This window comes from Tachypleus tridentatus, chromosome 10 (genome assembly GCF_004210375.1).
Source record: "Tachypleus tridentatus isolate NWPU-2018 chromosome 10, ASM421037v1, whole genome shotgun sequence".
Taxonomy (NCBI): Eukaryota; Metazoa; Arthropoda; class Merostomata; order Xiphosura; family Limulidae; genus Tachypleus; species Tachypleus tridentatus.
The window spans coordinates 54854877-54877935 of record NC_134834.1 but is presented as its reverse complement, the minus strand read 5'-3'; the positions used below and the strand labels follow the sequence as shown (position 1 = coordinate 54877935).

At 33.7% G+C, this 23059-nt stretch overlaps 1 protein-coding gene across 1 annotated transcript; it reads left to right on the top strand.

The window, feature by feature from the left end:
• The first annotated feature begins 649 nt into the window (after positions 1-649).
• LOC143229306 (uncharacterized) lies at positions 650-22798 on the top strand. The gene is made up of 4 exons (XM_076461445.1): positions 650-902; positions 15010-15134; positions 18071-18128; positions 20454-22798. Exons 1-4 carry the CDS (start codon positions 848-850, stop codon positions 20576-20578), a joined length of 363 nt encoding a protein of 120 aa, XP_076317560.1. The 5' UTR covers positions 650-847; the 3' UTR covers positions 20579-22798.
• Positions 22799-23059: the final 261 nt, after the last annotated feature.

The window sequence follows — 23059 nt, the reverse complement described above, 5'->3', positions numbered from 1 at the left end:
GTGAATCTGAGGGTCTCAAAATTTCAGCTGTTGGTGCATAATAAAAGTGACAATCGATCAAGAGTAGTCATTTAAAGTGACAGGGGTTGTCTTCGCTCTGGGTCACAGTTCAAAATTATAAACGACTATGGCTGAACTATAGAAGTTTTGTATCCGACCGCTCAACACTTTGGGTGCGTAAGGTGTTGTTGAGTTAAAAAAAGGCAATAAAATAACAACTCTGTTACATCTTGGACCTACTGGACTTACTTACTGTTTTTCATTTTATCAAAAATAATTTCACAAAAAAAGCCCAGATCAATAATACTATTTTCATCATTCTCATGAAACATAAGGTTTGGTTTGTTTTGAATTTCGCGCAAAGCTACTCGAGGGCTATCTGCGCTAGCCGTTCCTAATTTAGCAGTGTAAGACTATAGGGAAGACAGCTAGTCATCACCATTCACCGCCAACTCTTGGGCTACTCTTTTACCAACGAATAGTGAGGAAAATAAGGAATACATTTATTTTCTCTTGCAATAGTTAATCAAATTATTATTATTATTTTAATAGCTGATTCAAACTACTGGTCTAGTTGCATTCGAATTCGTATCTGATAAAGTTACACTCAAGCCACCACGTGTCGTAGTAGTAACGCACTTACCTAAGTTACGACCAGTTCGATTGGTTGGGATGTTCACTAAATCATAGCTTCAGTCACTAGCACGTTGATCTGCGAGAAGTTTAGTTGAATCCACTGCTTCTTAGCGCGTAACACTTTACTGTTGCACCCGAATAGAAGCTGCGCTCGTGTCGACAACATAACAAACGCGCATCACCAAAGTAATAGGAAAGAACATCTTACAACATGCTGAAATTCCAGTGTATCGGATGTTTATTGATGCTCGCTTTTCTGTACGCAGGTAGGTTGAGATATATTTTCCCTAACAATGATATATTTAGTATTCACGTCACATAGGTTATACCATTATACCGAAACATAAACGTCTACTACTTGTTATACCTGTATATGATAAGATTTGGGCTGAACTGTAGTGTATTTCATGAAATTCATTTTATAGGAGCCAGATGATTACTTAATTTCTGTTTTTATGTATTATCATTCTGTAAATACAACCTAGTGACAATATTAATAATAATAAATCCAGTATACTAATGGGAATAAAATCCTTATCTCTCTATATGTCTTGTATGTTTATGTACAGTGATTTACGAGACCAAACTTTTATCAGCCATTGGTTCCTCGTAGTTATTAATTTTCACGTGTAATAATATGTGGGAAGAATTGTTGTATTAAAAATACGAAAAGTGATATTTCCCTCCCTCAGTTTTTCACGAACTGTAAGACAAACTCATTTCTGTTCTATAGAGTATTACTGGGCCCTGATTATTAAAACCGCCTGTGAAAAGTCGGATAAAGCAGTCTGCTGCCTAATAAGATTATCAAAAAAAATTCGAAAACCCCTTTTGTGAAGCTCGTCAACTACATTGCATTGCTGCTATGAAAACTTTTGACTTATAGATATAATCAATGTAGCTTGTGTTCGTTAAGAAATGTCTTGTGATTGTTACTTTTTATGAAATGAAACATAAATATTTAGGTAAAGACATCACGTTAAACATTTCTTCAGTCAACTGTGTTGAAAGTTACTTCGCACGTTTGTATTTATGGCAAGTCTACTAAGGCTTACTGTCATTGTCCTTAATTTTGAGCTACCGGAAAAAGACACTTATAAATGTATTATTTTGTGGAAACAAAAAGAATAAAAATCTGCTCCATCAAAACAACAACATTCAAAGTTATTCCAAAGAATATCGTTAATTAAGGTTGTACTTAATAGTAGGGATCATGGAACAAAATGGCGGCCATAAAGATTGTCATTTCAAAACCATCTTCAAAATGTCTGGATGTTAATAATAACTGTTTCACAGTATTGGCTGAGCAAAACTAAAACTTATTGTACTTACAGAGCCGCCTAAATCACTATATACGTGTTTATGGAGTAAATCAAAAGCTCACTATTTAAACAAGGCCAGGCATGGCCAGGTGATTAGGGCACTCGACTCGTAATTAGAGGGTCGCGGGTTTGAATCCCTGTCGCACTAAACATGCTCGCCCTTTCAGCCGTCGGTGCGTTATAAAGTGAAGGTTAATTCCACTATTTGTTGGGAAAAGAGCAGCCCAAGAGTTGGCGGTGGGTAGTAATGACCAGCTGCCTTCCCTCTAATCTTACACTGCTAAATTAAGGACGGCTAGTGCAGATAACCCTCGAGTAGCTATGGGCGAAATTCAAAACAAACCAAAATAAAATTGAAACATGTTTTTAGCTAAGTAGGTAAGTGGACTTTACAGACAAGCGATAAAAAAAAGAGTGAAGAACCTTACCGGCCTAATTATTTTACATAATTCTTTTGTCTGGGATCCTAACTTTCTTGTACCAAAGTGGATTCTGGTATATTTATATATATATCTAGAAAACGGACGACGTGCTACTTTGAGTATATAATTATACTTGAAGGTAGATTGGTAGAGTATCTTTTGGGTATAATAGAATAGGGTATATGCCCCACACTTGGTATTGCCGGCACATAAAAATATAGTTAATAAAAAAGAAACAGACAAGTATAATAGAAGTATCTTAAATTTTATAAAGACAAGTATGGATCGATATATATGTAACTTAGCTAGCTATAATCATATAGAATGTTAAGTATTGAAACAAAATAGTCAAAACGTGCAGAAACAGAGATATTTAAAATTAAAAACTTTTATCCTTAGTTTAGCTTATATTAATACAATTACAGTGATTTGAGCTGTTTACAACAACTCATAAACAAACAACCTTTATCCTGTGTTACTTCGGGTGAAACGGCAAGTTTCTTTACATCCATGTGCTAGGCAATGTCAGGAGAGTCGAAGGCAAGCATTAGTTAATACAGTGGTTATATTACTAGGCCTTACGTCATATCTGGTTATATATCTTGGAGGAATAGCTGTTTATGATAGCTAAACACATAGAAGAACTAAAATCTGAAAGGCTTTACAGTCCTTGCTTCTGAAAAACTCACATATTGAGCATTGTTGTTTACAGAAGAGCTACCTGAGAATTGTTTACTCTGGATGTGTGTTCGTGATTTTACCTTTACACACACACAGAAAACGCAGCTATATACATAGCAAGTCTATTATACATAGCAAGTCTATTAAAATGCTCGCCCTCCAGCCGTGGGGTGTATAATTGACGGTCAATCCCACTATTTTGGTATAGAGAATGAAAATCATTCAAGTCTGAGAGAAATCACATAAAAATTTACAGTTTTATTGAATTTCATCCGTGTTCACGTTTTCTTTTATAAGGTTAAAAAACTGAGTTTTCAAACCCATAGATGGGTTTTTTGGGAACAGTAGAGATAAATATTTTTGGTGGTTGAAAAGGTAAATGGATGGTATTTTTAACTTCTTATTTAGATCCAGGTTAATGGATTCTTCCACTTTTGGTTAGTGACTGATCTCAGGCAGTAGCACAGGCTGGTATAGTAAAAACTTCATGGTCAGTTTGATGAAAACTTTGTCTTTAAGTTACAAAACGAGAAGGGATAGCACTGGTTGTCTCGATATGGTATTTATCAGAAGGTATATTAAACTAAATTAATTACAACTGGAATCTCTAAGTCTTTAATTAGACTTTTTCAGAAAAAACAACATAATTACAACGAAAAACGTTAACGTTATTCAATAAACCAGATGAATGAGATTGTGTTGTCCTCGTTTGTAATACCAATGTGACCAGACTAACCCTGAGATGGGTGGCACAAGACACGGTATTCTCTGATGGGCAGTTGCAAATGTATGACAGCTCTACTAGAAATGATCAAAGATAAGAGAGACTAAACAACTTATACATGAGTAAGTAAGCCCACAGAATGGTTGTCATAAGAGCAATTAGTAACTATTTTCCTGGTTCCTAGAAGTGACTTTTCAAGATACTGAATATTTACACTCCTGATCTTTATGGGCATAACGGTAGTTGAAGTTGGGTTCTTGTTTTCTTATTCGTTAAAAATTTAATACTAGAATAATGACAAAAGGACATTCCCCTATTATTACGAATTTTGCTTGGATGTTTTATGTTATACATTTTGTTTGTCTGTAGCTAAACATAAAGCTACTTGTGTTGCGTCCACCATGAATACAGAAACACGTATTTTAATGTTAAAATCCTGAAGACTTATCGTTATACTGTACAGTAGTATTACTACATTTTCCTGTAGACCTGCACACAAATGATATGATTGCGCTACCACATTAATTTATTTTGGTGGAAGACACAATGCTACACAATGACTGTGTTGAAGGAGCAAACATTACAGTGATGGCCAAACTCCTATCTTTTGTTAAGACAATATTAATACAACAAATTGTCTGGTAATGCAGAAAGTGATTGTAATACAATAAGTGGAAAGTCACTAACGTAGTTAGCTTCTCACAATATAACCCCTGTGGTCATGTTACCAGTATTTCTGCACTGGCCATGTTGTCATAATATCATCTATTGGCTGATAAACACAACCCAGTGTACCTCGACTGGCCATATTACTTAGTATACCTCCAATGGCCATGTTACCATGATGCCATCTTTTGGCTGATAAACACAACTTAGTATATCTCTAATGATCATGTCACCATAAGGTAATCTTTTGGCTGGTAAACGGAATGCAGTACATCTCCAATGGTCGTGTTACCATGATGTCATCTTTTGGCTGATAAACACAACCCAGTATTCCTCCACTAGCCATGTTACTATGATTTAAACTATTAGTTGATAAACACAATTAAAATGTATCAAGAAATGAAGAATTGCCTTGATTGCATTCCCATTTCATCAAGGTTATTAGAGTAAGAATGTAATGTTGAAGTTTGGTCTTTATCATTCCCAATGCTGTACACAACTTAGCAAACACTGGGCTGTAAAATTTCCCCTGATTGTTATAGATCTCTTAAGAGCCCATGAACAGAGATCTTAACTATATGTGGCAGCCATAATATAGCTGAAGTTTTATGAGTAATTATGACAATCTCTACTATCATTGGTGCGTTTAAAAACTACAAACAAACAAACAACTTTGTAACATATCTACCTTTACATGTGACTAACCCTAAGAGATAAGCTAGTGGTTAACAAAACAAGGGAGACAAAGTTAGACCGGAATGTCATATGCAGTAGAGAATACAAGACATAAACTCACAGTTTAAAAATATCACCTCGCCGGTTGATCAGTGATAAGGGCTTTTCACGCAAAAAATTGGGTTTCAATACCTGCGGTGGACTGACTACAGATATCCCATTCTGTAGCTCTGCGCTTAATAACAAACAAACGCGAAAGATCAATAACGGGCTTGTTCGTCCAAACCAAAATGATTGGTTGATTAAATAAACTTTTCCAGTTGGACATTGGTAAGTTTAGGGACTTACAACAAATCCGTGGTTTCATTTCCCGTGGTGGACAGAGTGCAGATAACTCTGTGTGTAGACTTGCACGAAGAAACCAACACCAATTACATTAAACAAGTTAACCTTCGTTGGTGAAATACAAAAATGTGTCCGTAAGTCTATCGTTATTAACGGACACGGATCATTTTTGCAAGACAATGAGGAATTAAATTTTATAGGTGTCCACCAAGTTTTATCAAAACCTTATTACCTTTCACCGAGTTGTAGAGAAACAATAGTGTGCAAAATCGGTCCCCATATTAATAGGTAAGGGTTTTTCGTGACCTTGACCCTCCAGAAGATGGACCACAGTCTAAATGTATACCAGCTTTCGTCCAAATCCGTGTCAGACGAGAAATCTTGTTGACAAGCACACAAACAGGGATGAAAACATAAGCTCCTTTTATCTTCATTGGTGGAAGTAATAATGTACACAAATTTCACATTGATACATTTTTGTTACGTAAACAAGTCTAATGAGAATGCTTCATTCACATATGCCCATCATGCATCTATTTATAACGTTAAAATTCGTGGTTCGATCTCTGGGGAAACATAGTGCAGGTATGTATGTAACTGTGAGGCTGTGCAATTAAAAGAAAAAAAATACTAATTTCATGCAACGTAAAATTTTTACTCTTTCCCACTTGAGAATGGCTCAAAATTGGATGTTCTAAGGTTCGTGCTGCTATAACGCTAAATATGTTCTGCACTTTTAACTGTGGGTGCATTATAAAAGTGACAGATAATATTCAGTCCAAAGTCGTACAAAACCTTTATGACAACAGCTACTGCTGACTGGTAAGTACGCGTTCAAGCTCAAAATACCATATGTGCATTTTGATTTTTTTTAATGATGGCTCTACACATTCCCCCGTTGGGACAACGGTAAGTCTACGGATTTACAAAGCTGACCTCAGGAGTTTGACTTCATCGGTAGTGACAGCAGGTAGCCCGATGTTTCTTTGCTATTAGAAAAACACACGTGCAGACTCTACAAATTAGAACATTTATTTATTTTTCTTGAGCATTTTTCTTTTAATGAATCTTTAACTGAATAGCGAGATTAACTTTTACATTGATAACGTGCCCATAATTAAAAGTGTGAAAGACGTTTCGCGCCATAATGCGACTCTAACTTTAGGCCACGCCTGGTCCAACTAATATAAGTTTAAAATTTTACTATTAGCTGAACACAACTAACCGTGATTCTGAATAAATCTTTGGCACGGTTTTCCTTATTTAGATCATGTTATTGTCATTTATTTATCTCGACTTCTTGTTCGGAATTGGTGCGACATAGTTCATCAAAAGAAATAAATTACTTTCAAGAAAATATCCGTTTTTTTTTTAAAGATACTTTAATATTCTCAGCTAGAATTTGGAATCTTTAAACACTAACCATGTTAATAATAAGACAATTTTTGTAACCCACGGGAATGTTTAAAGGAATAAAAAACATATGCTGTTACGTTTATGTTTCTTTTCACTAGGAGAAAAGTTTTTAAATAGCCAGATAATTATACTCGTCGAAGAGAAATATATTTACAGTTTGGAAGATTAGACTCGATGTTTGAGCACAAATGTACCACAGTACTAATATATTTTTTATATCACCTTATATTAAAGATATGAACGAATTTTCTAAAGCAAAAGCTATTAAAGTGAGATTTTGTAGACAAAAAAAATCAGAGTTACTAATATCTTATTTCTTAAATTTTAATTATTCATGGCACACTGAATACGGAGGCTAGGCTTAATTAGACGTTACACGCTTCGTGAAATAAATAATTTTCCTCCAGCACATTTTGTTCTGTTCGGTTGTGCGTGCCCACACTAAAATCGTGGCTAATTGATCGTTCAAGGCAGAATGAGAATTGTTATTTAAAAAAGAGAATTTTTAAGACACTTTAGAAGTAGTGTCTACCCAGCGGCATTTTAATTGAAATATCAAGCGGGGATAACGTACGAACTTGGAGATAATGAGTTAGTAGTGAATGGTTGATTAAAATTTTAAATCGTTTCATTATATTCACACAGCAGCAACTCGAATCTTGGCCTTCATACAAGTTGATAGACGAAATATCTATCTCTTTTCCTAAACTTCAGTATTTGAAACAGTACACATACAATCACGAACTTAAAACTATTGTTGACTAAACTTTCCCAGATGAACCTTTACTAGATATAATTTAATATACAGAGTGATTTCTTTTACAATATTTTATTTGCAGCACACACATATAACCATTTAACATGTTCTCATTTAGCTTTTAGATAAATATTTTTGAATTTTATGGTATATTTATAATCGAGACCAGTTTAAAGCCTGACCAAAAGTTTTTTTTGCTCTCCAATCAATGAGCTACCGACAGTTTAATTTTAGCTTTGTTGAAATAATTTATTATCACAGTACCGTTGGAGAACATTAACCTTATGACTTCGCTAATTGGAAGATTTATTTTTAGATTTATAAAGGAATTTACTGGTCTCATTAACAATGGTATGCACACGTATTTGTTCCGGCTGAGTAATAATGTAACACGTTATCATTCATACAACTTTCTGTTTCGTACTAGTAACTTTCAACCTGAATCTATTTACCCCGAATAAAGAATGTAGATCATATTTCTGTCTTATAATATACGTTGCTGGTTAAAGAAGATTCTTTATAGACCATGGTAGAGATTAGATAACATAGATTAAATGTTATAAATAATTAATAGATTATAAAATAACTTCTAACATAAAAGTCTATCATAGTCGTTTCAAATTCTCCGCGATATTTACAACCATGCTCTATTGACTTAATTGAAATGTTGGCTGTCGTCTTTATCCTATAAAATACACGGTTGACTGTGTTATCCTCAAATAATTGTTCTCAAATAATTATATGGGTAGCTAAAGTATTTAAAATCCGTACAAAAAGTAGTAAAATTGGGGTAATTTGTAAAGAGTTTTGTTATAGAAGTGTTACTTGCTCTTTAAATAAAGCTACTCGAGTTTGTTTTTTAGGTAATGGAAGAGAAAAACACTAAATTCCAATATTTCAAGTAATTAGAGCGAATAAACCATAGGGATGTAGTATAAAATCCCCGATACGTGGCCAAACCCTAATTAGTTGTTGATATTTGATCATCGGGCACATTCATTTAGTTTAATGATTCATTTTGGTCTCATTAGGATGTGTATTCAGCTGGAACTAATTCCCTACATATATTGATTTTTTAAAACGGAGTCGGTTTGAGAGATATTCTGTTATTAAATAACATTCTCAGGTGGATTTATAAATAAGGAAAGTGGAAAATGCAATAGATAAATAATTAAATTCACTTTTTTTACTTAGTTATTTATATTGCATTTATCAAGCTACCTAAGCTCAACCATGTATTACATATACAGTACAAATAGTTGAAAATGAGTTATTATGTTTTAATCTCATTATTTCTGGAAAACAAGTTGTCCGCATGTCAACAAAGAGTTTTTTGGACTTAATGCTCTGAAGCAATATATTTGTTTCTTTGTTTGTAGAATTTTAGTGTAAAGACACGTGAAGGATTATCTGCGCATAGTCGTTCCTAACTTTTTAGCCGATAAACTACAAAGAACAATAGCTACAAAGCTATTCAACAATACCCCAAACCAACTCCTTCACTACTGTTATCTGACCAAATAGTGAGACTTGATTATTACTCTTATAACGCATGCATGTCTGAAATGCGGTGTGCGTTTTGGTGTTGTTTTGACGTCGGAAACTTCGCATTCATAGTTCATGATTCTAATTGTTTACAGGAAGTACTGTAAAAGCAGTAGAAAACTATATAATCCTTTTAAACAAATTAGTGAAAAATAAAACTTTATTGTGTCGTAACAACGCATTTTGATGACTTTCTGGAACCGAGCTAATATTACCCTCAATGATTAATTGAATACTGTTATCCGTGTAAAATAGTCTTCATTATTCTTTGCTATAATAATTACTTATCTCTGACACTCTATGATTAACCTTAAATATAATTTTATGTATCGCTTATACAAATTAAGTTTAGTAACAATGATTTAGGTGAGATATCATTAAGTAACGAGACCCAATTCATCATAAGAGATATGCCATTTATTCCTGGCCAGTAGATGTTTCCTAGGTGTGTATGGCTTCCAGTAATTTCACAACGAATCGATACCCATTTGTTTCATCTACCTGTCTGTCTGTTTCATGGGAAGTGGAACATATTTGATAACAAAAGAGAGCGTAGATGCTGTGGACTTAAAGGCTAAAAATATTGAATTTTAAAGGTTAATTTGCATTTCCTATGTCTGTTTGCAAGACCAAAATGAAAATGCTTTAACAACAGTAAAACGAAAGATGAGAATGGATAAGTTTCTCGTGTTTAACTTATCTTCTATTTATAATGTACAGGAACAGCTCCATAGCTTGTTAATAGAAAATAGAAACCTCTCACATTTATATAGATTTTAGGTTATTATATTTACTTTTTATTGCACAATGAATAAATAAGATGGGGTTAACGTAATACTAACATACCTTCATGCATTATGACGAGGATCTTTCTGATTTGATAAACATATTATGAATAAAATTTATTACCGCTATTACTTCGATAAATCTGTTTGTTTTTTATCGCTATTCAAAGCAATAAGCGACATTGTATCTTCTATCTTTTATTATGATTTATAATATCTTGTTTAAAAATGAATTCTCCATGTAAAAAAATTCAATAATTTGATTTTATTATAACCGAAAATTTAGTGCACATAACATAATCAAAATTATAAACTAAATTAAAATATTACAAACATGCAATTTTAAACATTTTGAAAGTATATTGTGCATGAATTATCAACTGAAATTAAAATAACTAAATAATATTATAAAATAATTTTGTTTCAGGAAGAAAGAAGAAAGTCATTGCAATTCTATTCTCAGATGTATCCTTTCCTTTCCTTGTTTGACAAGTTATTTATGTGGATAGCTTTCTGGATCATATATTCATTTCGTCGTAAAAGCAAGTTATCCGTACCTTAGTATAAGCGAATAATTCACATAAAACATTATTTACTGAAAATACCCTGTGAAATACTTAATAATTTCGTTTTCTCTATATAAAATTTTTACATATTAATATTTAATATAATAACCAAGTAACGGAACCTGTAAGCCTAATATTTATGTTAAATTACCCACTAGACTGTAGTCATTAGCTACCATCATGCTAAGCTCATTTGATTAGTTCTGGTATAGGATGAAAAACTTTCTGGGTAATGGCTTGTAATAAATAATAGAAGAACCCAAAACATCATTTTTACATACCTCTGACTTGAAATTTTCAGTAAATGAGTTAACAATATTTTTAAAAAATAGACTTAATGATTCCATTTCTTCGCTATCTTTTGGAGAATGCTTGGGAATTAGAAAGTGCAAATAGGATATAATTTTTACTGTTTTCGCTGTGAAATTTTAACGAAAAATAGAATGAAAATATCTTTGTCTCTCTCGAATATTTTTTTGGGTTTATTGAATCATAACCATCGTTTCGAAGGTAAAATACATTATTAAGTTTTCATGTCATTTAACTCATAAACTATAAAATAAATTCATACCTTTAAAGAACAAATCCAAATCATTTTTATTTACAATGATTCAGCAATTTGTAATTTTATTAAGATATAAAACACAATGTTTCCTTGCGACATTTTGTAAGGAAACAGTAATAAAAGTTCATAAGAAACAAATATTTTCTTGAGTTAAATTATCGTGTTTTGTCGCTTTCTTCAGGTATAACACTTATTTTACAAAAATACTAAAATGCAGCAAAAGCCAGAACTAGCCTTAAGAGGGCTGTTCAAAAAATACGCAAACTGTTTGAATTGCGCGGCTCCAGTTGGTTCCAGTGGAATCCGCTTGGTGTCGCTAGGTTCGCACAGATCAGCTGATTACGACGCCATTTCCCGATTGCAGATATCTTCATTTGTGTATTAGCTACGCGGTTTTAAGTGAAGTGCGATTTTTTCGTTTGGCGGATTTCAGAATGAATGACCTGAAGGAGCAACGACTTGCTGTGAAATTTTGTGTTAAACTTGGAAAATCTGCGACTGAAACTTTTGCTATGCTTAACACGGCTTACGGTGATGTTGCTATGAAGCGTACGGCATGTTTCAAGTGGTATGAACGTTTTAAGGATGGTCGACAGTCCATTGAAGATGATGATCGTCCTGGACGTCCTTCCACGTCAACTGACGACCCACACGTCGACAAAATCAACACCCTGGTGCGGGCAAATCGACGTCTGACTGTCAGGGAGCTTGCTAAAGAGTGTGGGATATCAGTTGGATCTTGTTACGAGATTTTGACCGAAAAATTGAAGATGCACCGCGTTGCTGCGAAATTCAGCCCTCAGAACTCGTGAGTTTTTAGCCAAACACTCGATCACTGTTCTTCCCCACCCCACTACTCACCTGACCTTGCTCCTTGCGATTTTTTCTTTTTCCCCAAACTCAAAAGACCCTTGAAAGGAAGAAGATTTGAGACGATTCCCGAGATTAAGGCAAATGCGACGAAGGAGCTGGAGGACATTACAAAAGAAGCGTACCAGGACTGTTTCAACAAGTGGAAACACCGTTGGGATAAGTGTGTGCGTTGGGGAGGAGAGTACTTTGAAGGGGTCCTAGACCTGTAACTTCTAAATAAAGTACATTTTGTTTTATGACGTCAGTCCACGTATTTTTTGAACAGACCTCGTATATTGCGAAGTCTTTTACACCATTGAAATTTCACACCAATATTGTAGACGATTTATAATTCTAATTTTGATACATTGATATTCGTGCCCTTTCTTTCAACACTTGTTTCCCGCTGGTCCAGCGTAAGTCTACGGATTTATAACGCTAAAATCAGGGGTCCAATTTCTATCGGTGGACTCAGAAGGTAGCCAGATGTGGCTTTGCTATAAGAAAACACAAACACACTTTCAACACTCTCCAAAATCAAGTACTATAAAATTGGAGGTACTGTTTAGACAAAAAAAAACTGTGTTGATAATCTAATACAGAACCAGTTGCTTAAAGACTTAGAGATGGCCAGGTGGGTTAAGGTGTTCGACTCGTAATCTGAGGGTCGCGGGTTCGAATCCCCGTCTCACCAAACATGTTCGCTCTTTCAGCCGTGGGGCGTTATAAAGTAACGGTCAGTCCCACTATTTGTTGGTAAAAGAGTACCCTAAGGTTGGCGGTGGGTGGTGATGACTGGCTGCCTTCCCTTTAGTCTTACACTTCTAAATCAGGGACGGCTAGCGCAGATAGCTCTTGAGTAGCTTTGCGCGAAATTTAAAAAAACAAACAAACAAACAAACAAACAAACAAAAGACTTAGAACAAATAGTCTAAATTATCTGACTGTTCTATTATTCCTGATTCTTCAGCCTTGAGCCGGTTAAATCGTCTTCTCCATCATGTTGTTGAAAGTAATTTATTTTCAAAGTTATCATCTTTGTGTTTTATAACTCTTCAAGTGTTTTGCGACTTCGTATCGATATTTTGGTCATATACAAAATATTTGATTTAGAATTGTACAGAAAATAAACTTTAAATATTCCAAAAACTTGATATTTCGGAATTCTCTCTTTGGTTGAAAGGGTGTTTACAATATGATTACTGAATATCACTGAATAATATTTCAGTAGAAATATTTATGAAAAATAAATAAAATAAGATAACACGAACACTAAAATTAAAAGAACAATAAAGAAAAAACAATAGTATTTTGGATATTCAGGTGAATGGAAAGTAAAAGATCTATCTTTAATAGGAAGATTTTGTCATGAGAAGATTTTGTTTTTAATTTCGCGCATAATTACACGAAGGCTATCTGCGTTAACCGTCCCTAGTTTGGCAGTGTAAGACTAGATGCAAGACAGCTAGTGATCAACACCCACTGCCAATTCTCTGGCTACTCTTTTACCAACGAATAGTGGGATTGACCGTTATGTTAAAACGTCCCCATGGTTGAATGGACTAGCACGTTTGGTGTGATGGGGATTCAAACCCGCGACCCTCAGTTTACGAGTCGAGTGCCCTAACCACTTGACCATTCCGAGCCGTATGTTTGATGCAATATTTTTATGCCAACTTATACGATATGTTTGTTACACATCGCTAAATCTCCTGTCATATTGAACTACATTTCTGAAAAAAAACGAATGCTTATCCCGAACAGTTCGTTTTTCATATTATGAGATGAACATGAAATATAAGTGTTTTCAAGAGTCTAAAATATGCATTAAAATGATTCTTTTCAATATGTTAAGTACCCTGATTATAAGTTTATTAATGCAGATGTTATTTTTTATTCAAAGGTTATTATAGTTTTCGTTATTGGGGCTTTTTTGTCCATATGCTAATACAACTTACTATTTACTCTAATTTAGTTCTTGGTGTCCGTAAAAAAAAGTATATAATTAAAATTGATTGTGGCTGAACTTAACTTTAACTGATATGTGTAGGTGGCTTTTATTGGAAATGGAATAAAGAACGTGTTCATGTGATACATATTTCAAATGTTTTATTTCAGTTGTTCTCTGCTTAGACTGAATTAACTTGTATGTATTCTAACTTCTATAATGGAAATGTAGTTTTAGGATGGATAAACATTTATGTAGCAAAATAAAATAAAACAAAACAGGTAAATTGTTTGTAGACCAGCAACAGGTATTATTGAGATTCTAACTTTAATATAGAAAATTTAAGAATACTACACCAACTTTTAAAGTTTACGTTTCTTTGAAAATCCTACAATCGTGCCTTAAGCAACTCAGGTATTGAATGAGGCAACTCTTATTTTACACTTTACTGTTATTAATTATGAAATTTTATTAGACCGTTCACGCTACATCAGTCGGTTTATTAAGTTAGGAATTCGTTTCTAGGCATTTGTATGGGAGTTAAACATCTTAAATCGACAATTCCTATATTGACAACTAAGGGATATAGTAAACAGGTTTTAACTTTTACAACCCGGTTTGGATTGTTCAACTCCCATCAATAGTCGGGTGTAGTCTAAATGGTCCACGTTCTCATATTATGCATTCGAGGGTATACGGATTACTTCCCTTTGCCTCAAAAATTTGCTTGTACTTTAGAAGTATGTGTTCTCTACAAAAGTGGAGATAAAATACAGAAGAGTGGTAACGACGATGATATTGGGGTCCCTCTTGTCTTTCAGGTCAAAATTAGAGACGACAGTACTGCGCAAAGTGGTATTTGCGCAGTACTGTCGTCTCTAAAAACAGCAACAAAATACCAAGGACTACGGTAATTGACTAAAGCATCTGCCTTGTGTAATTAGAGTCGTTGGTTTAAAACCTAGTTCCTAAGTGATTGTTACTTTATGTACGTAACTCGAGCAATACCATTTTTTTAACTAACGTTGTGTTTAAAATACATTAACGACCCATTAAAATTATTTATCGAGAAATGTTATTTATAATTTTTACAAATTCTTACAGTGTCAAGTCTCAAGTGCTATCGTTGTGGAACTTACAATCAAGAGGGGACCGGATCAGTATCTCCTTGTTATGATTTTAACCAAACACACTTAAAAGACTGTTCCCCCTCAGAAAACTCGTGCATGGTGAGTAGTATTTAATAAAATACATCTAAAAGACTAAATCTCCTCAGAAAGTTCCTGATGGTAAATGTAATTTATTCTGTTATTACAAGAATATCATTGTCGTTCATATGACATTTAAAAATAAAAAATTCCTGAATGGGATTAAGATATTCATTTGATGATATTTATAAACAAATTAAAGTAAATATTTGTATATTAAATAAACTTTAGTGAGACTATATTTTAGGCCAAAGGAAATATGACTACCTAAACCAGAAAAATGCTACTACTACTACCTAAACCAGAAAAATAGCATTTTGATGTTTGATTTTGCCAATTTGACGTTCGAAATATGTTCAAAATTGTAAATAAAAAATATTTATCCAACAAGTGTTTTTTTAACAATTCATTACGTTCTTTAAACAAATTCATGTTACGTTTAAAAGTATAAATGTATGAGACAAAACATGACACTCAACAAATCAGGTTGACAGCTGACTGGCTAACGCTCAGAGATGTTTAAAACATGAAAAAAATCTTTGACGCTTGAAGAGGATATATCAAAAACTTTACACCAAATCTTAAATCTGATTTGTCAGGAACAGCATCAAAGTCCTCAAGAATAATGAAAGTAAGAGTGCAGAGAATACACTACAATACAACACACGTAAGTGATCAAAACAAGTAAACCATCAATCCCGCGTAGCGTCGCCCTCAACACCAACAAAGTGATAAACATTGGAGAGCTGTAAAGTGTAACAAGTTTCCTTTCGAAACACGGACGAGCGTGGCTCAGTGATTAGCGTGCAGGATTGTGAAGTTGAAGTTCTGTGGTTTGCCTCTCGTTAACACCCAAAATATCGTGATCCTCACTTTGAGGCCTTGGGTGTGTTATAAGAATGAGAGTAAAATCTCGCTAATCGGTCTTACAAGAACAGTATAACACTTGGTAGTGTTTTTTGGTTTTTTCACTAATTCCTTAACTCTAAGTCTCTTAGCAGTGGGTGTGCACAGATAGCCTTTTGTAAGGTTAGCACGTACATTGTGGAAGAAACAAACATATTTTACAATTGCCGAAGTGTCAACATTTGTTTTATTGCATTGTAGTCTAAAAAAAACCAATAAAAATTTTGAAACAAAGAAACAAAATGGTTCTGACGAACCTGAGATTCACACAAATATTTAAATGATTAATTCGTTAACTGAATACCACACTGTATTAGATGTTATGGACAGCTTCCAGTGTCCGACATTTTAAATATCATTCTTATTTTTGCATTGAATATTTGAAAATAAAAATTGTAGCGGTTAAAGAATTCTACCAAAGGGTTTTTTGAGAGCTGCAAAATATGGGGGTTCCCAATACATAATATTTTATATTTTAGTGTTTTAACTGCGTGTAAGTTTAGAAAAGCGACATCTTTATTAAGTTTATTTTGGTACCTATTATCTAGTTGTTGTTTTTTCTAACTCTTCTAAATCTCTGATTTAAAATGTTCAAATACCAAGAAATCTTCAAATTGTTTTGGTAAATTTATCCAATAAAGTCAGTGAGAGACAGGCAAGAAACGTACCTTATTTGTCACTACGTCTTTTAGGTTTGGTTTGTTTTGAATTTCGTGCAAAGCTACACGAGGGCTATCTGCGTTAGCCGTTCCTAATTTAGCAGTGTAAGCCTACAGGGAAGACAGCTAGTCATCACCATCCACCGCCAACACTTGGGCTACTCTTTTACCAAGGAATAGTGGGATTGACCGTCACATTATTACGCACCGACGGCTGAAAGGGCGAGCATGTTTGGTGCGACAGGGATTCGAACCAACGACCCTCGGATTGCGAGTCGAGTGCCTTAACCACCTGGCCATGCCGGGCCTCGTTTTTTAAGAGAGCTTTTAATAAATTCTTCAGGAGTTTATTTGAAAATACTTCATATTTAACTTGGAAGTGATCTTTCTAGTAATCTAGTTGATGTTTAACCTTATTGAACATTTGAAGATCTCATAATTTGGAATGCTCATAACTGACCGTTTACCTTCTCTAAGTCTCGAACAATTTCGTGAAATTTGTTGCACTGTACTTGTTTCACATATCTGAGAATTCTTCGTTTAGATTTCGGTATATAAACACAAATAAAGGGCTATTTAATATAAACTCGCGATATTGAAACACCTTCGACAAAGTAAGGTCACGTGGCTTTAAGAATGCCCTCTGTTGTGCTCTCTATTACGCTTTTATGTCATTGAAGATAATACAAGATTAAAATATAAAAAAACACTAAAAGTGAAACAAAGAATACTGAATAAATATTAATAAAAGGCAAAGTTAAGAAATGTTTTTATAAGTGCTATTGTTCAGCGGGTTGTGTGGAATAGGCAGGTGATTAAAGTGCTCGACATACAATCTGCCGGTTCGAATCTTCACCCCACCAAATGTACTCGCTCTTTCATCTGTGGGGACATTATAAATTAACGGTCAATTTCACTATTGTTTGTAAAAGAGTAGCCCATGAGTTGGCGGTGGTTGATCATGACTAGCCACTTTCCCGTACTAAAAACTGACCTATGGTAAGCAAGAGACTAAATAACGTTCATTCTTCGTAAGTTAAATACAAAAGCCTTTCAATGCTAAATTAGGGACGGCTAGTGCAGATAGCTGTCGTATAGCTTGGCCTGAAGTTCATAATAAACCAATCATCAGATTGTAATATTTTCTTTATATATATATTTGATTCGACAAGTTAACGGGCTATACCTCCTAGACAGAAATACCAATACAGTTTGCAAACATTGTGTATTATATATTTTAAAAATATGTGTTTATCTACAATGATAAAGTACGTGTACTAAATTATAATATGCAGTAAAACTGAAAACGTCATTTATATTAATCTAATAAAAATAAATTAGAATATTTGTTTTCTAATGCGTTCTGTAATATTTTTGTTTTTAATATCACAGAAATACACCAACAAAGGAATAGTCGTTAGGCAGTGCATCAACGACTGCAAACCTCAAGGTAAGTTGTGTATTTGGGTTACCAGCAGGATAACAAGATATCTAGGTTATAAACGTAATGATAAATGAGTACGTACTTTCCTAATCAAAGAGTAAAATATCCAAATTATTAAGATACAGATATGGATACATCTATCTCGCCTACCAGGTAGGATGATATCTAAGTTTTTAAACACAGATAACAATGCATGCAACTTGCTAACAAGATAGGTAGATTTCTGAGTTTCCAACCTAAAGATAAGTAAATCTAACTTAAAGACAAGCTAATATATATAGGGTTGAGTATATTATATTGAAATGACTTTGAATATGCAATTCAGCAAATAATATGATAGCCATAGCCGAAATAAATTCGGGGAATGTACCAGAAATATACATTTTGAGACTGTTTGGCGTTTCTTATGTACAGAGTGATGTCACTGAAAACTGACCAGGAAGAGCATGTAACAGCCGCTTACGATGCAAAATATTAATAATTTCATGTCCTAAAGAGGTGTTTAGATCAGAGCTTTAGAATATCCAAGATGAAGATATCACTTGTTTTTAAATAAATTGGAAAAGAGGGAATCATCTTGGGGGACCAGGTCCATTCAGACACAGACTTACTTTAGTCGCGGTCTGGAAAGTGTGTTGTCTTTTTGCAGATGAGAGGCCATGATTACAAAATTCAATGGTAAAAACTGTGCTTATGGCAATAGTACTTAGCGTAATCAAGAAGTATCTCTCTCTGGAAACGAGGTCAGAGGGAAAGGTATAGATTTACCAAGATAAGGCTTTCAGTCATAACCACTCGTTTAACCGTTGCATATCTCAAGTAATTGGAGAACGAAACATTTATTAACGTTATTCCATACAAAAACATACTGGTGAATCTCTCGGATGCAGTGCCCATGAATTTCTGTATGACTGTACATTAAATGGATTATAGAATGACATCAGAGAGGAGTATTTTGATATGAATATGACAGCCTCATGACAGAACCTCTTGCAATATAAAATATACTTGTGAACAGTTGTCAATACGTACGTCAGATAGTGCATGACCAAGTACGGCAGTATTGACTGTAACAATGTGGCGTTTCCAAATACATTTTGATATTATGTATTTAAACACTGTATTCAAGTTATTTAAGTGTATTAAAGAATAACAACTCAAGTTCTAAATAATTTATATATTTTCTAAACCTATAAAATTCCACATCGTTCCTACTCTCCAAGTGAAGAATCCAGGTTTGAATTCAATTATAAACTGTTTCAATAGTTTATAGAATTAGCTACCTAAAAACTTGAGTCTTGTCATAAGATTATCACACAAGAAAACTTATTGTTCAAACGAAAATTCGCTGAAAAAAATAATTTACTAGAGCAATACGTATTTTTTTTTATTCTCCCTGGCTCGGCGTGGCCAAGCGTGTTAAGGCGTGCGACTTGTAATCTGAGGGTCGCGGGTTCGCATCCCCGTCGCGCCAAATATGCTCGCCATTTCAGTCGTGGGGGCGTTATAATGTTACGGTCAATTCCACAATTCGTTGGTAAAACAGTAGCCCAAGAGTTGGCGGTGGGTGGTGATGACTAGCTGCCTTCCCTCTAGTTTTACACTACTAAATTAGGGACGGCTAGCACAAATAGCCCTCGAGTAGCTTTGTGCGAAATTCAAAAAACAGACAAACATATTTATTCTAAGTAGATTTATTGCATGACTTGTAACTATTAGCTCATTTAATGAGTGGCTCTGGAGTTTAAAAATATTAATTAGTTTAAACTTTTCGCAACAAGACATTTTGTGTCACATGAACAAGAGAAAAATAGGAAATTTGATGAAATATAAAATGTTGTATGGTTGAGAGTATATTGAAGAAAATGCCCTACAAATCACATATCACGAAATACAGTGTGATAAACCTTTATCAAAATAGCAGACGTAGTGAGAAAACCTGTATGATAAGCAAGAGGTTAAATAACTGTAGATTTTCGTAAGTCATATTTGAAGTACAAAAGTAGATAATATTAACAATACATCATCTTTACGAGTTAATGGCTTTGACCACATAGTGTAGTATCCGAGAAAGATTATTGTTTATATATTACTTGTCTTGCATACATAATATGTGTAGCTTTTGTGATATCCTTTAAAAGTGTGAAGTCGTTTGTATACTTTTAATTGTAACTTAGAAAAATGTAAGTTAAAGAAATCCATTTCAACGTCTTCACTATTTGTTACACAATAAAGTTAAGTTAGAATTAACTGAGATTATAAACGCGTGAAGAATCATTGTCGTTATATCACCAATCAAATTAATGCTCTGTTTCGTGGCTTTGATAACAGAAGGAGACATGGAGGTGTATTGTTGTCAGACTGATGGCTGTAATGGAAGTCGACCAATAAGAGTCGAGATTGTACCAGAAGTGGCGGCAGTTATTTCTATTGTATTACTTTTATTATTGCACTAAACACGACAATTGGAAAAGACAAAAGATAATCTACTTATGGAGCTTTTGCCTTCTGTTGCCACCAGCTGAAGTGCACCATCCACAAAATGAACTTTAAAGGAATTACATCACCGTATTTATTAAGACTCAAACTGGCTTTCACTAAAGCAGGTTTAATAACTACATATAAATATATACTTGTATGTGTGTGGGTGTTTGTGTGATACGATAGACTGTTTGTTGGTATTGTATTAGTCGCTCTAAAAATAATTTTAATTAGTAAAGCTGTTGTTTTATCATGATAAAAACATTTGTCTTTTATAACGAAATAAGAGTAGAATTCTAAGTAGATTATCTGCTTTCGTACGTAATTAATAAAGTAATGGTCAAAATGAACTTGTTCAATCCAGTTTTTGTTTATACATCTGAGATAAACAGTGAAAGGTGTGATAAGTAATATAATTAAGAACAATGAGCTAACTTTGTTGTAACGATAAACTGTAACTGTTGTAACGATAAACTGGAAGTCTGCTGTGTATTGAGTATGAAGTGAATCAAGTTGTAACTTAAAGCACATTAAGGTTGTAGAACAAATGTTTCGTAGATTCAAACAGCAAAGATACAATAATATTTTCCAACAACCACATATAAAAATACATCTGTATATCTGTGTGTGTGTGTGTGTCTGACATTTTGTACAATTCTACTGCTTCCAATGCGGACAACTGTCACAATTTCTATATAGTATTCTTAAGAATTCATAGTATTTTTCAGCGATTTTAGGGAAATAAGGAAAGTTCAGTCGTGTTTAATACATAGCTTTCTTGTTTTTCTTTAGAGCAATGCCACATTCGCACATGTTGTGATTGAGAAGAGTTGCATTTTCAACTATTGGATGCTAACCATATTTGCCTTGTACGCAAATTAAAGTCTCTATCACAGTGATTCTTCGATTTGTCTCTACGAAAACAATAAGCTACAGGTGGTTACACTGAAACTTGTTATTATACTGAGTTAGTACTAAACGTGTAAGTCGGAAACGTTCAAATATATTAATGTTTTTCGGCATCGCTCAAATACACAATAATCCTCTGTAAGCTAAGATACAATTTTTTTGCCATATCACAAAATAATTTAAGCAGTCAGTCCGAAATTTCAGATCATGAAAAAAATTTGTATTTCTATACCTTTATTTACAAAACTATTATTTTCTAAGAATATAAAGGAAGCCGTATACACAAATAATATTGATGTTTGCTTGAGGTGGAAAATTCAAAAATCTTAAGTGAAATGGATAATACAGCTCACATAAAACATTCAAAATAGTTTACTGTGATGTTAATTTAATAATAATAATGGCTCAGCAGTAAGCTTAAAAGCTCAACATTTGGTGTTCGAACCCTGCGATGAGCTCAGCAGAGATAGCTTGTTCTTTTGTGTTTCAAAAACAAACAAATCATATGTAAAAAAAAGTTTCAAGATTAAGAAAACAATAACATTTTATTCAAAAATTTAAAGAAAGCTTAATTTCGATTGTAAGAACATTGTTTTTATCACACGAACAATGTTTAGTTCTATGGAGGTGTTATTGACACACACCAATGTTGAGTGATTTGTCCTTCCACTGCTCTTTTATGTTTGTCTCTCGAACAGGTGGAATAGTGATTTTTTTACAATAAAACTGATATCATTGTAAGATAATAATAAAAGTCTTTTACGAAACGAAATCTAGATTTCTAAATTAGTGCTTTCCTGAGAGAGAACTTTTGTGTGAGTGAATAACGAAATACAATATATATATATACTTTCGGTCGTTGTTTTTATTCGTCCCAATCATAATTTACACCACAGAAGAAGCTAATCGTATAAAACGTCATACTTAACAAAGGTACCAAAAATGCTTAGTCTTTACAGATTCCAGTTCAAACACTTCCGCGTATCTCAGGCTCCAAACAAATAGAATGCTCTTGCTTAAAAAAAAAAAAAACAGTTTATATGTATTGTAGAGATGTCACGTGGTTCGACAGAGACGGGTAGCCGCTGATTGGTACTGTCTAAAAGTGTAACATGTGTTATGTGTGTGTTTAGATGTTTTGTGTTTCGTTAGCTGAATGGCACCGCCTAAAAGTGTAACGTGTTATGTATTGCAATTCTAATTGTTTATGGATTAGTAGGATTAATGTGAAAAAAAGTCTGCAGCTCTCAAAACATGTAATCATGTGCTGTAATTAAAAAAATACAAATTTGTGAGTGGCCCTCTTTGTTTCACATTTATTTTTATTGCAATAGATATTAAAATAAATATTGACAATATTTCACATTATTGCTGTATTTTCTTAAATTTACAAAAATCAACTTATAAATGAAGTTTTCGTCAAGAGTACTTTTATAAAAGTAATCAACTCATTGTTCAAGTATACGTTGCAAGAGTTATCGACCCACTTTTCAAATATAAATCGCAAGAGTTATCAATATATAAATGAATTATCCATTACGAATGTA

What these genes read in the sequence shown, in the direction of transcription:
- LOC143229306 (XM_076461445.1), top strand. Translation starts at nt 848, where the DNA reads ATGCTGAAATTCCAGTGTATCGGATGTTTATTGATGCTCGCTTTTCTG. An exon ending in CCTCAGAAAACTCGTGCATG is followed by an intron (nt 15,135 to 18,070) that starts GTGAGTAGTATT and finishes TTAATATCACAG; the next exon opens with AAATACACCAACAAAGGAAT. An exon ending in CAACGACTGCAAACCTCAAG is followed by an intron (nt 18,129 to 20,453) that starts GTAAGTTGTGTA and finishes CTTTGATAACAG; the next exon opens with AAGGAGACATGGAGGTGTAT.